Genomic DNA, 13,861 nt, shown 5'->3' on the forward strand with positions numbered 1-13,861 from the left:
ATTCAAAGAAATCATTTTTTATCCTTAGAATCAGATTTCTAATAAATATCGTTCTTCAGACTACATGAAATGTCTGCAGAAAAAGCAGAGCGAGCGTCTGTCTAAAGTTTCTCGGTATAAACTGAACAAGGAAGAAACATGAAAACCTCCACAAGGCCAGGAGCCCTCCAACAATATACACAGGAAATACATAAGCTTGTCTTTAGTGACCAACTCCCGGGGTCTCATTAGGGAGACGGTGAAAATCTCACACTCCCTCTGCCACAGAGATGCCTCAGAAGCATTCTGAAGAACTCCGAACACACTGTAGAGACAAGCATGTCTTTTAAGGTACTACCATTGAGAAGGGGCTGTCCTTCGTGCACATCCTTCGGTAAGACTGCGCTGTAAACATCTTCAGGAAATCCAGTCTTGCATAATGCAATTTCACCAGAAGCCTCCACAGACGCCTGCAACACAAGAGAAAAATGTGGGCAATGATTGCTGCCTCCTTCTACTAAGAAACAGTCCTCTTGGCATCCAGCCCCATTTTTTTTCAGCTATCTTGTACAAATAACCTCTGTTTCTGAAGGGTTACAATTAGAATGTAGAGGGCAAAGGGTTAATCTTTTTGATAATTGGAGTTGAAGGAACAAATCCCACTTGTCTATTCCTATAAAATCGACATAATACACATTCCAGGTTTTTCTAAGGACTGACCATTTCCATTAAAATGGCCATTGTGAATGAAGAGGGCCAAGAGGGTGTGGAGCTAGGAGTCAGCCAAATAGTCCATGGGGCCCACACATCGCCCATAGTAACTAGAAGGCTCATCAGGGGAAAAAACATACATTCAAGCATACACATTCGCATCCAGTTCTTCATGAAGTCTGCTTCAACACTCTTTGTTAATGGAAAAACTTTATAGTAAACTCATTGCAGGATAAATAATACATGCTAAGTCAAACCAAACAATATCAAATATATAATCTTTATTTCAAAGGATAGGGCTATATTAAAACTATAAAAATCAATTCAATTAAGATTCTTTTTTTATACTTAAGAAAGTAGTTATACGTATTTTTTCATCTTTGTCTGTATCAATATACAGTTACTCATAGGGTGCTTAAAACTCAGTTACTCAAAGGGGTGCTGAATTTATCATCAACATCCGCACTACTACCCCTGGCTTCATCGGTCCAATCTCAGGATGTTTAGTCTTTTCCTATTCTTATTAACTACAGGATGAATGGTCAAGCACAGAAGTAGGAAGAATCCACAAAGCTCATCAACTGTCCAGTAGACAGAGTGTTAAGAATAGTCCTTAATAACACAACAAATCAGAAAGAAACCATCACTGCTTCCCAGCCCCAATCCCAAAGATACATAACTCCAAACAGGTGATGGATGAAGCAATACAATTTATTTTCTTAATTAAAAGAATCCATGAATTACGCATATGAAGTTTGAAAATAGTGATGTTGCAAAAAGCCACTCATCTAATAGCTAATCTGCTTTTTTCACGTCTAAGGAAATAAAAAAGTAAACATATACTCAACAATGCACAGTATTTAATCTGCAAATATTATTCGAAGCAACTAGAGAGATTGCAGTTTAGCTTTTTGGTGGTAGATTTTGATTGTCATCCAGACAAAATACAGAGTCAACTAGAGAACCATTGCGGTACACTTTTGAATGAATCTGTAAGGACATTCACAAAGGGGATCAACTGAGGGGGAAGAAGCAGGCTGAATGTAGGTGGCCCCATTCCATGAGCTAAAGGAAACAGACAGCCAAGTATACCCCTCCTTTCTCTTTGCTTCCTTTCTACTGTGAAGACCAGCCTCTGCCACAGATGACACCTGCATGCCACTCTGTCCAAGTGTAAGCTGATCAATTGCCATGGAGAGACACTTAGAAAACCAGGAGCCCACATAATGGTTCCTCCACCCAGTCGCTTCCGTCAGGTATTTTAGTCAAACAGACAAAGGAGAAGCAGTACAAAATGCATCACATTCATGGCAGGTTCAAGTGAAGTATATGTGAAAAGAGAACGTATAAAATCAGGGATAGAGAACCCTAGCACTTTACCTAAGAGTGGGTGTAGAAACTGGAGGTACAATTCGGCAAAGTCTGTAGAGAATGACTATGGCTGTCCTCAATACTGCACTATGTTCCCAGAGAAGCCCTCACCTGGGTGCCCTAATATATATATATTCACTGAAGCATGGCTGTTTCCGCACTTATAGAGCATCCATCAATAGGAAATGGACCAATACCTTTTCTCACACTCAAAAAGAGAAATATCCAACAATGTTAAAAGAGAAGAACTGGACAACATGTATCCACATAGGAAACTTGTGGAAAGGACAACAACATAACATGCAACAAGAATCAGTGCCTTATAGTCATACACAATGTGGGGGGAGAAATTTAATCATACATCAAGCTCAGCACTAGCATTATTTCGAGTAAGTAAAAAACACATTTGTGTGGCATTCAGGGTTAAACCTGAAGGCTAAGCACATGGCAGTAGGAGTCTCTCTTAGAAATAAATAATTAATAAAAATGAGATTGGTGATTCCATTTATACGAAATTTCATCACAAAGGTAGTCAATACTATGGACCCATACAAATAGAAGGAGAATTTTAAGAGAGACAAGGAAATAATGGCAGCCTACCCCAGGAAGGGAAGGCTAGGACATGCAACAGGAAAAAATGCATACAGATGGCTTCAAATTTATCCATAGTAACTCATGTCTTCTGTAAAGCAGGTGAAGCAGCAAGGTAAGATGGAAAGGCTCGTAAGGACATGTGGGTGGGTACAGCCTGCATTGTTTCCAATATGTCCCCATGCTATCAATTTCATGATACAAGAGACACAACTCAGTCCCAAGTGAGAAGTAAGAAGGGAGGTCTCCCACACTTGAGTCTGTGATACAAGAAGGTATTATAGTACTATACTCCTGTAGATCGCAGTTACATATATCCTGCGACAGAGAAGATATTTGGTAAAAGGAAAGCTTAGCTCACCAAAACAAATGAAGAGATCTCTCCAGTCTGAAATATTAAGGGGAGAGATGTGCCATAAGCCTGCATCCCATTGCAATGTTAGGGATTAGCCTCTTCTCCCCCAGCACAAACTTAAAACCATGAGGGAGCTGTGGCAGGTTCTTGTCAAGGGACATGGCAGAACTGGAGGGGTGACCAGACAAAAGCAACCTGTGAAAGACAAGGCAAGGACATTCCCATTTGAGCCTTTATCCTGTGTGTGTGTGTGTGTGTGTGTGTGTGTGTGTGTGTGTGTGTGTGTGTGTACACAGTAGAAGAGAGAAGCTCTTCATGACTGGTAAAGTCTAAAGACTGTGGACAAATGAGTGTTTTGCTTCAACTCTAAAATTCATATGTTTACCTATGTAGAAGAACTGGCACCAATAATACTCTCGTCCAATCTCACAGGCTCCTTCAAGGTCATCAGGATAAGGGGGATGTTATCTTCTAATTGTTTAGTCTCCTTTACATCAAAGAAAAGCATTTCGCTCTGCTGCCCTTTTCCTGGTCTTCTGCTATGCCAGGATGTCTGCTTGCCTCATCTGCCCATGAGAATGACAACACAGCAGTAATAAAGAGCATCCCTCACAGCCCTTACTGCTCATGACAGACACTAGGGGAGCCCTGTGTTAACGGAAGGATTTTATGTCCACTTCCAACAACTACTTAATTATTCTTCCCTAAGACAAAAAGGATCCGCAAAAGGCATGCTGTTACTAAACCATGTAGATATTTCTATCACTGTATCTATTTCAAATTGGACATGGTAGTGTGTGACCATAATCTCTGGACTTGGGAGGCAGACACAGGAAGGTCAGGAGTCACTCTCAACTACATAGCAAATTTGAGGCTAGCCTGGGCTATATAATATATACTTATAAATACTCGTATGTATGTATACATGAATGTATATATGTATATATCTGTGACATACATCTTTTTTTCCTTTTCAAACTAACAAAATCAATATGTTAAATAAACACTGAGCACTCAAGTAAATATAATCTTCTAGAGAGATTTTTGTCTTTACTTTATTTCAAGTACTAGGGTAGTAAATTCCCCGTTCAACTACATTCTCCCAGACTCATGCTGGGCTGGTATCAGGTCTGAGATTTGCAGAGACTAGCTTGTTGGCAAGGGGATCTACCCAGGCAAGGTAATTCTACTTCTGAAGACTCTTGCACTAACAAAAACAGCTCTTGGATATGGAAGGTTCTCTAGTGCAACCCACACTCAATGTTGGACTGTTCTACATTAATGTTTCCTAACCACAAGTGTTTTTGTCCCTTGAACACACAACAATGCCTCATAGTTTAGCTTGTCACAGTTTGGAGGGGCAATGCTAGCCTCTAGAAATAGAGACATCAGAGATGCTAACAAACAGTGTCACACCCACAACAGGATTCACCATGATGTATTTAACTCAAATGCTCCCAAAGCCAGAGTTGTATGTTATATGACAACACACAACAAAGGGGTGTACTCCTTTCCTTCATACTCCCATGTATGAAGCCCATGGTCTCAATTAGCCCATTAAAGTTTTGTTGTGACACCTCCCTTATTCCATACCTGGATGAAATTCTGGAAATTAGATGCAGAGAAAGGAAGTTTGCCATGTACCTGAAATGAGCTGGGAACTTCCCATAATCTGTATGTACATGCTCATGGGTAAGCAAGCTTTTTTTCTATATAGGTCAACCAGTAAGTTTTTGAGGTCTGCTGATCTCTTGCATGTTCTCAACTCTGCTGCTGAAACTCAGAAGCAGCCAAACCCTTGGCAAACAAATAAACAACACTACACTAATCCCAGTGAACCTTGATTTTCAACATAAGCACACTGAAAGATGTAGGAATTGTTTCTGACCACACAAAAGCACAGAACTATCTGTTGCAGATCCTTGGAATAACTTAAGTTTTAGCCAACACTGGTTACTCAGTTGATTATCCTTAAGACTCTGGGGTGGGAAGAATACCAGGAATTTACAGAAGAGCAAATTGGTTCTCACAGGAAGTGAAATACCCAAGACCACACTTCCACCAGAGTTCTAATGCCACTGCATTTCCAATTAAAAAAACAAAACAAAACAAAACAACTAACCATCAGTTGGAAAAGCTGGTTCTGAGTGTTCATTTGTCACTGGAAAATGAATGAGGCTCAAGAGCACAAAAAAAAAGTGTAGATGTGTTTGGCCCCAGGGTATCGATATGAAACTCCGAGGAAGGGGTCCTGAGGTCTCCCAAAAAAGAGGCTTGTAGTAGCAAAGCAGAGGGGCCTGCTGAGGAACTGTGGCAGGAGCTCACTCACTGTCTGAGCTAAAATGAGACAGCAAGAAACAGCACATGCCTGCAGAAGGACAATGAGCTCCCTGTCGTGTGACCCAAGATGCAGCAGGAAATCAAAAGTTGAAGCTGGGGAGTAACACATGGTCAAATCATAGATGTCTGGGAGCCTGGGGTTATCCTACCAATTAGAGCAAGGGGGATGTTTTGTGACCAGGAACACACCAGCAAACTGTATTTGATAGGGCATTCTCCAGACTGCTTCATGGGAAATGGGGTTGGGTGAGGAGTGACAGCTGGAGAGACCCTGTTAGCATGCAGACTTAAATCAGGGCTGGGAATGAAGAATGGATAAATGTTATCAACATGCAGTCAATTAAAATCAACAGCCCTTAGTGAGAACAGGGGCTCACAGACGGAAGGGTGAAGTGACTTTCTTCTGTCTGAGCCAAGTGACTTTGAACATGGGTGCCACAAACTGGAAAGATTATCTTATAATTATAATGCCAGGGAGAAAGTGCTAAAGAAGCAGAAAGAATGGGGTGATTAATCTAGCCATAGAAGTCAATGAGGATTCCATAGCTAAAGTGACATTTAGGCCTGGCCTGTAAAGATGATTACAAATTTTCCAGGAGGAAGGAAAAAAAAAAAAAAACAGTCCAGGCAAAAGATTCCAGAAGAACAAAGTCTTCAGTGATTTGTGCCCAGCTTGTGGCTCACCACCCCAGCACTGATACATCATAGCTTCCTGCCCTACTAGTAGTTTTCCTGTGAGGTTGATCTGGGCCTGCAGGAGCAGTCTGTTTTTACATTTAGGCCTCCAAAATTTAATCTCAAGGAATTATTATTCCAGCTGGCTTTTGCACACCTCAGATTTATACATCAAGAAATTATCAGGAGACTTCCCCATGTCTTTATAAAGTTACTACTTAGATGCTAGAGACAGACCATGACCAGATGTCCAGGTATAGCTCTTCGTAGCTGATACAGGCTTATGATACAGGCGCATTCCTGAGAATGGTACCCACATTTGAATTTTGAATGCTGAATATTTACTGTATGTAAATTCAATATACAAGACTGCCTGGCTATGTGTCCCCACCAGTTGCTACTGCTCTGAGACACCCCCCCCCCCGCAAAAAAAAAAAATCCTAACTCCTCATGTAAAAAATGAGAATAGTAAAGATAGCACCCACTCTCAGGACAGGTGTGAGGATGAGCTGTTAGAGGGGAATTAGCACTGCTAAGACATCATGCCTCTGACTCATGGGTTATCTGCCCTACAGCCCAGCAGGTCCCAAGCTGGTTCAGCTAGGCACACCATCTGGCACCTTTGTTTAAATACAGATTCTTGTAACCCAAGACTCACTACCACAGAATCTCAAAGAATGCGAGTAGGTATTTAACAAGCAGCTGTTTTCACAATCATCTCTTAAGTTAGTTATCTTTTGGTACTGGTCTTCAAGATTAACAGGTTAGCAACAAGAAAAAGGAATAAAGAAATGATTACTTCTATGTTCTTATTTATATTGCTTTTAAAACTGTGTATGTGCGCATGCACACTCCCATGCCTGCAGTGCGTGAATGCTTTGAACATGACAGAGAGGTGAGAGGTGGTTTCTTCTGTCGTTCTCCTTATTTCTGGAACATGGTCTCTCAGGAATCTGGCTGGTAGTCAGCAAGCCCCATTCATCCATCCCCTCTGGCCCCGACAGGTTCAGGGTTCTAGTCGGGAACACAAGCACACCAGGTTTCCATACAAGCATACCATGTTATGAAAACATGGGAATCTGAACTCAGGTCCTCATGTTCTTGAAGCAAATAATTTTATCCACTGAACTATCCCTCTAGACCCTAGTCTTCGCACAGCACTGTCCTACTGCTGTTAAAAGGTTGCCAGGACAAAAAGAGAGAGACACAAGGCTTGGCATGGGCTCTTGAAACTACAAAAGCCCAACCTTTGTGACAGACTTTCTCCAACAAGGCCACACCTCCGCATCCTTGTGATCCTTTCATATAGTTCTACTCTCTGGGGACCAAATATTGAAATATATTATTAGCATATGAGGGCTAATATAATTAAAACCATTACATTTAACATCATTTAAGCCATCACAACTCCTATCTCTATTCTTTAGAATATAAATGTGAAAAGCATTCTTTGTTTTGTGTTTGTGACAGTGTCTCACTACGTAGCCACAGCTGGCCTCAAACTCACTATGTAGGAAAGGCTGATATTGAAGTCAGAAATCCGCCTGTTTCTGCCTCCTTATTGCTGGTATTAAAGAGACAGAGCACCATGCCTGGGCAGTGTCCATAGGTTCTACAGACTATGATGGCCTCACCTGACTCTACTCATGTGTTCTCTGAGAGGGGGCAAAAACACCAGCATCTCTACTATTTGGTTTAAAGTTGACACCTTCTTCGTTCTGTCGTTCTGTTGATAGAGATGTCACCTCATCCCCCGCCCTGCTATCACTCTCTTCTGCACCACTGCTCAAAAATGACAAGCCGTTGGCCAGTCCTCAGACAACTAGGACACAACTCACGCTGGTCAGATGATCTGAACTCATTTACTGCCGCTCTGCACTCTCACACAATCAGATCACCTATCGTGAGTTTCAATTTCCTCTTACAAGTCTTTGCTCTCCTCTTCCTGGCTGGAGATCGGCCTCCTTGTCTCTAGCAGCAGAAGTGGAAGAGGAGTTGAGGAGTTCGGCTTGCCTGTTACTGTCTCTCTCTTCTGATTCTGAACTCATAGCACCGAGGCTTTTCTGACCTTGTTAAATTTTTTCCACCGTCTCTATCCCATGTACTTTAAAGCCTGAATCTATTTCTTTAAGTTTCTCTTCTTAGGAACAGGGTTGACTCTCCTCTTGGGGGGTGGACCTACTTTTTAATTTTCTCCACTCTTGAATCTAAGCTTTTAAATATTCTGAGCAGAGACACAGTGAACTGATTCTCCAGCCACCTCATCTGTCTTTCTTATTCTCGATTATTTATGATGATTCCTAAAAGTTTCACATCTGAAAGCAAGCCTGTACCTTGAAGACTAATTGTGTTTTCTAACTAGAAGACGACTAGCCTGTGTTATCATAAGCCCTTAAACAACAAGAGGTTTCTCCTCATTTTTTCTTTTTACCCTTCGGATTCCTGTGATGATAATCCATTCAGAAGACTATGGAGATTATCATATGCAGATGCACTGACTCTTCCTTAAAACACATCTTCCCCTACTCTGTACAGAATGAACAAGTCATATGTAGAGTGCTAAGAATGAAGGGCGTTTTCAAACCTACAAAGGCTCAACACAGCCCCTACTCTCTGGTATCCCAATGTTCAATTATACAGGCTCATGGACAATTCAGCTACCTCCTTTGGGAGAGTGATGACGACGATGATGATAAAACTTTTGGACTTCATAAAGTTGTAATAAAAAGCAACAAAGAGCTTAAAGATAATCATCTATTCACTACAAAGCCAAGGTTCACTAATGCTATGTTCCTATTTTATTGTATTGTGAAGATTTGGTCTCTTTGTTCTATTAAATATGTTCTATATTGTGGGTCTGCGTTTCACCTTGCCGCGAGGGTGCTGGGATCATTTCAGGGAGGCGAAACACAGAGGCACTAGGCTACCATGGTGACACGCCACTCAGGGGAAATGAAATGGAGCCTAAGATGGGGATCCCAACACATTTTTCTTCTGGTGAGAAACCGTGCAGACTGGGACTCTGGGAACCACAGCACTTGAGAATAAGATGGGAGGTCGTGGACCTGCCATGAGCCCAGGCCGGAGGGGATCGATCTTAGCTTAGGAAAGAGCACCTAGAGTAGGAAGGGACCTTCTGGGGGAGACTCAGGCTTTGCTCTGTATGAAGGCTTCCACCCACGGTGGTCCTTGAGGAAAAAGACAGTCCCTGCTTATCCAAACTGCTTCTTTATGGTGAAATGGATGCATACACCATACTCAAGGTGGATCAGGATCCTTTGACAGGAAGGAACATCCAGGCTGGAACGCTTATCAGGTAATCCTCCAGGATACCCCATCTAGATACCTCACTAGCATGGAAAACTCTGTACTCTATGCTGTGTGACTAATTGTCATGGTCCTCTTAGTGGGATGTCTTGGTCACGTGCTTCAGGACAGGAATCTGGTAGGGAGCAGATTCAAATGCCTACCATTCTCAATTATGAGAAATGCCATGGTTTCTTTTCTGGCTAGTGGCATGGCTCCACTTGTCCCACACTGTATAATATGTCTCTTACTTGATACATAGGTTTTCTTTTATTAAAAATAGATTATTTTCTCATACAATATATCTGGATTACAGTTTACACTCCTTGTACTCCTCTCATTTCCTCCCCATCTCCCTGACCCTCTGGAACCACTCCCTTTCTATCTCGTTAGAAAAGAAAAGAATGAAATATATTAAGATAAAGCAAAACTATCATATCAAATTTGAACATGGGCAATCCAATAGGAGGAAAAGAATCCCAAGAGTAGGTACAAGAGTCAGAGATTCACTCATCCTCACAGTCAGGAGTCCCATAAAATACTAAAGTAATAGCTATTTTATACACACACACACACACACACACACACACACAGAGGACCTGATATAGACCCATGTTGGCCCTGTGATTGCAGCTTCAGGCTCTGTGAGCTCATGTGTGCCTTGCTTAGCTGATTCAGGGGGCCTTGTTCTCCTGGTAGTCTCCCTCCCCTTTGGCCCTTACAATATTTCTGCCTCCTCTTCCTTGGATTTCCTGAGCTCTGAGGCAATGGATATGACAGAGACTTCCCATTTAGACTCTCTCTATAATGTCTGACTGTGGGTCCCTGCATCTGTTCCCATCTTTTGCCAGAAGAAGCCTCTTTCATGATGACTGGATAAGGCACTAGTTCACAAATACAGGAGACTATCATTAGGAATCATCGTATTGATCTTTTTACCAGAATTATTTGATTTTACCCTACATCTCTGGGCTATCTAGTTTCTGGCTCTTGGTTATGCAAGCTGGGTTGGGGTTACTTCTCATAGAGTGGGAATTGAGTCAAACTGGGCATTGTTTTTTTTTACTGCCACAGGTTCTGTGTTATCATTACCCTAGCATAGTTTGCAGACGAGACAGATTGTAGTCAAAGGTTTTGTGGCTGGGTTGGTGTCTATGTTTTCTTATGGCAGCCTGTGGAGTAGCTTCCTGCACTAAAAGAGACTAAAATGTAGGGCTGAAGGCCCAACGTGGGCACCAGTTTCACTTCTCCATGTTCAATAAGTTGTGTGGGTGATGCCATCAGCAATGGAGCCCATTGTCAGTTTGCAGAGAGCAGCCCCTTGTCTTAGCAACAGCCTAGGCTTTTTGGAGGATTTTGATGGGACACTCTTGACCAACAATTCAATTGAATGCAGCCCTGTCCCGCCACTTGAAAGTCTTACCTGACTACAAGAGATGGTCAATCAAAACTTTAAGACACACTTTAAAAGCAAACAGTAGAGGCTCTGGGGTAGGTTCAGTAGGTACAGAATAGGTTTACTCTACACGATGCAGTGTGCTCCTCCACCACCACCGGCAGCAACAAAAGAAAAAAATTAGAAAGTAGAAAGACTGTAAAGAAATAAAGGGTACTAAAACTAAGAATGAATTCACAATGTAGGAAGAAGGAAACAGAGTGGCATTTCTTTGCAGTATGTGCTTTGGGGGTTATAAGGTGCAGGGAGAATGAGAGAGAGGGATACAACTGTGGTAATATTTTCATTACACACCTTCCAAATTATGTAAGTAAATATAAGCAATTAATGAAGTCAATATTAAGGTGGCTTTGATAGGAGCATAATAGAATAATGGAACCGTTTAAAGATGATTTCTGGATGACTGAATTTTTGTCATTTGTTAATCCAATTTATCAGAACACAAATACATTTGCCAAATTTCTTATATTTTATGGGCTTTCATTCATAGTATTGGGAGCTATGCTAGGTTTATTCTCAAGGAAGGACAACTACTACTTTTTATATTTCCTGTGTCAGCAATGACATTGAACTGTTCTTAAGGAAGCATCCAGCATTTTATACAGGCTCCTTGTGTGTGTGTGTGTGTGTGTGTGTGTGTGTGTGTGTGCATGTTAACATGTGTTGATGCACTTGTGTGTATAAGAGTACATGCACATGTAGGCTAGAAGTCAACTCAAGTACTGTTCTACAGCACACGGCCTACCTTGCTTTTTGAAATTGTCTCTTTTGTTGTACCTAGGCTTAAATATAAGGCAAGGCTGGCTGTTCAGCAGGTTCAGGGATCCGCCTGTCTCTACCTCTCAGCACTGGGAACACAAGTATGCACCACTACACGAAGGCTCTTAAGCAGGTCCAGGGATGAAACTTGGGTCCTCATGCTTGCACATCAATTACCTTACAGGCTGCATCATCTTCCTGAAAAATCTCACCATCTGGCTCTTTATTCTTTCTTTCCCTTTATCATGTTCTTGAGCAGGTCAGAGTCATGGCCCTCTTTGCCCATCTCATAACCTCCTCCATTGCAATCATTGATTATTAAGACATGTCTTCGAAAAGCTCTAGTATTGTTCCTTTTATTCTTCAGATGTCTTTCATTAGATCACAAAAGGATAAAATAGAATCAAATAGCAACTTTATTGTCACGAGAAGCTACAGACCCTATAGAAAATGAACTAGCAACGTCAAGTCGGCCTTACCATATACTCGCTTAGCGAGAAGTCCATAGCTCCTGTGCCAGAGTGTGCTTTAGAGTGTGTATCACCGTCCAGGAGACATAGACCTCACCTCCAGGCACTGTTCAGGTAGATCTGTGCAACCCCAGACTGACTCTGTCCATATGGGGAAAAAAACACCACAGATTGCTAGTCCGGAGTTTAACAATAAGTGTACTGCAGGGTTAATAGAATGGGTAACAATTTACCTATAGACTTAGCTGGCTTCTCCAAAAGTTTTACACAACCAGCAGATGATGGCACAGGCTGCTATATAATTACATTGCCATTAAGAGTTTCAGAAGTGCCTAAGGCAATTCCAGAAGAGATGGTCAATCCCAGCTTAGATTGATTTTGCCCTATCAACTCATTACACTCGCCAGAGACAGCAACATGCTTATATATAATATTTAAAATGTCAAACAGGATAGTGCTTGGCATCAGACTGAATTTATAATCAACTTGGGAATTCATTCAGCTAAATACACTGAATATCAATGAAGGCTGATATCTACTCAGTGCTTACCATGGGCCAGGAAGTGGGCTAATATGTCTTACAAGCCTGAGACCTTAGCTACTATCACAAAACAATGCTGTAGGGTAGATGATGCTAGTAAGGTATTTTTCAAGCAAGGCTAAGAGGATGCTTCCTCTGAAGTTGATCTCATTAGCTCAGGGATGTTAATCACAGCAACACCAAATGGTTTTGGGGGATCACTTTTCACCACTTCCCACCCCCAAAGTATCCAGTAGCTAGTCTGTGACAAATACTGAAAGATAAAACCTAACAAGCTGGGACTAGAAACAGATCAGCAGTTAAGAGCATTTGTACTCTCCCAAAAGATCTGAATTTGATTTCTAGAGCACACATGGCACCTCACAAGCATGTGTAACTAGTTACATGGGATCCTACACCACCGTATAACCTCTGCCGGTACCAAAGCAGGCATATGGTGCATGGATAGGCATGCACCATTCATACACATAAAATAAAACATTCCTACTCAAAAAATTAAATAAATCTTAAGAAAAAACACTTAAGACCCTTATCAACTGAGAAATATGCCTACTCCCATAATTAACATTTCCTAAAATATGATGCTCATCTCTGATGTGTGGTACAATATAGGGCACATGCTAACAAAGTCTGACATTCCCATATGGTAGGTGGCTAACAAAGGACATGTGCAAAAAGGTGCAATGCTCACATGGGACATATAAGATATACAATGGTAAAATTGCTTTTATCCTTCTATTTACTGTGAAAAATACAGAGAAAAAGACTATCCTAAAGTTTTAAAAATTATCTTTCAAAATCAAAACCCTACTTACTTCCAAATATTTCTAGGGGGGGGAGGGAGTACACATAGAAATTACTCTAGTCCTACTATGACATCTATGACACCCAGTGATGATACTGATGAGAAGAAAATGACAAGATGACATTCTTTAATCATCGCTGCACTCTCGGCCTTCCAGAGCCCCTTCTCTTTCTGTAAAATCCAAGAAACCTGCACTGCAATTGCACTTTTAAAAAGGTTGCAGATATTTACAATACCAGCAACTCTAATTTAATTTGAGGGGGGTGATTTATCTAATTCTATGTTCTTGAAAAGATAAACAAACACAACTCAGCTGTAACATTATTCTTGAGTGAAAATAACATCGAAGGAAGGCACAACTTCCAGAAGCAGGCAGCAGCTTAAGGAGAAACCTCCAGTAAGTGCAGAATGCGAAGCCCTCTCTTGCTTGGTTCAGAAGCAACATCCTGCCTAGAGTCTAACCTATCGTGCTAGAAAGGGGTGGATACAAGGGTTCACATGC

At 41.4% G+C, this 13,861-nt stretch overlaps 1 protein-coding gene across 1 annotated transcript in view; it reads right to left on the bottom strand.

Moving 5' to 3' along the window:
* Cdh2 (cadherin 2) overlaps nt 1-13,861 on the bottom strand; it is a 220,370-nt gene that overhangs the window by 185,294 nt on the left and 21,215 nt on the right. The window contains exon 2 of the mRNA NM_007664.5: nt 338-449. Coding sequence (NP_031690.3) covers nt 338-449 — 112 coding nt within the window. The remainder of the gene's footprint in view (nt 1-337; nt 450-13,861) is intronic.

This window comes from Mus musculus, chromosome 18, assembly GCF_000001635.26.
Source record: "Mus musculus strain C57BL/6J chromosome 18, GRCm38.p6 C57BL/6J".
Lineage (NCBI taxonomy): Eukaryota > Metazoa > Chordata > Mammalia > Rodentia > Muridae > Mus > Mus musculus.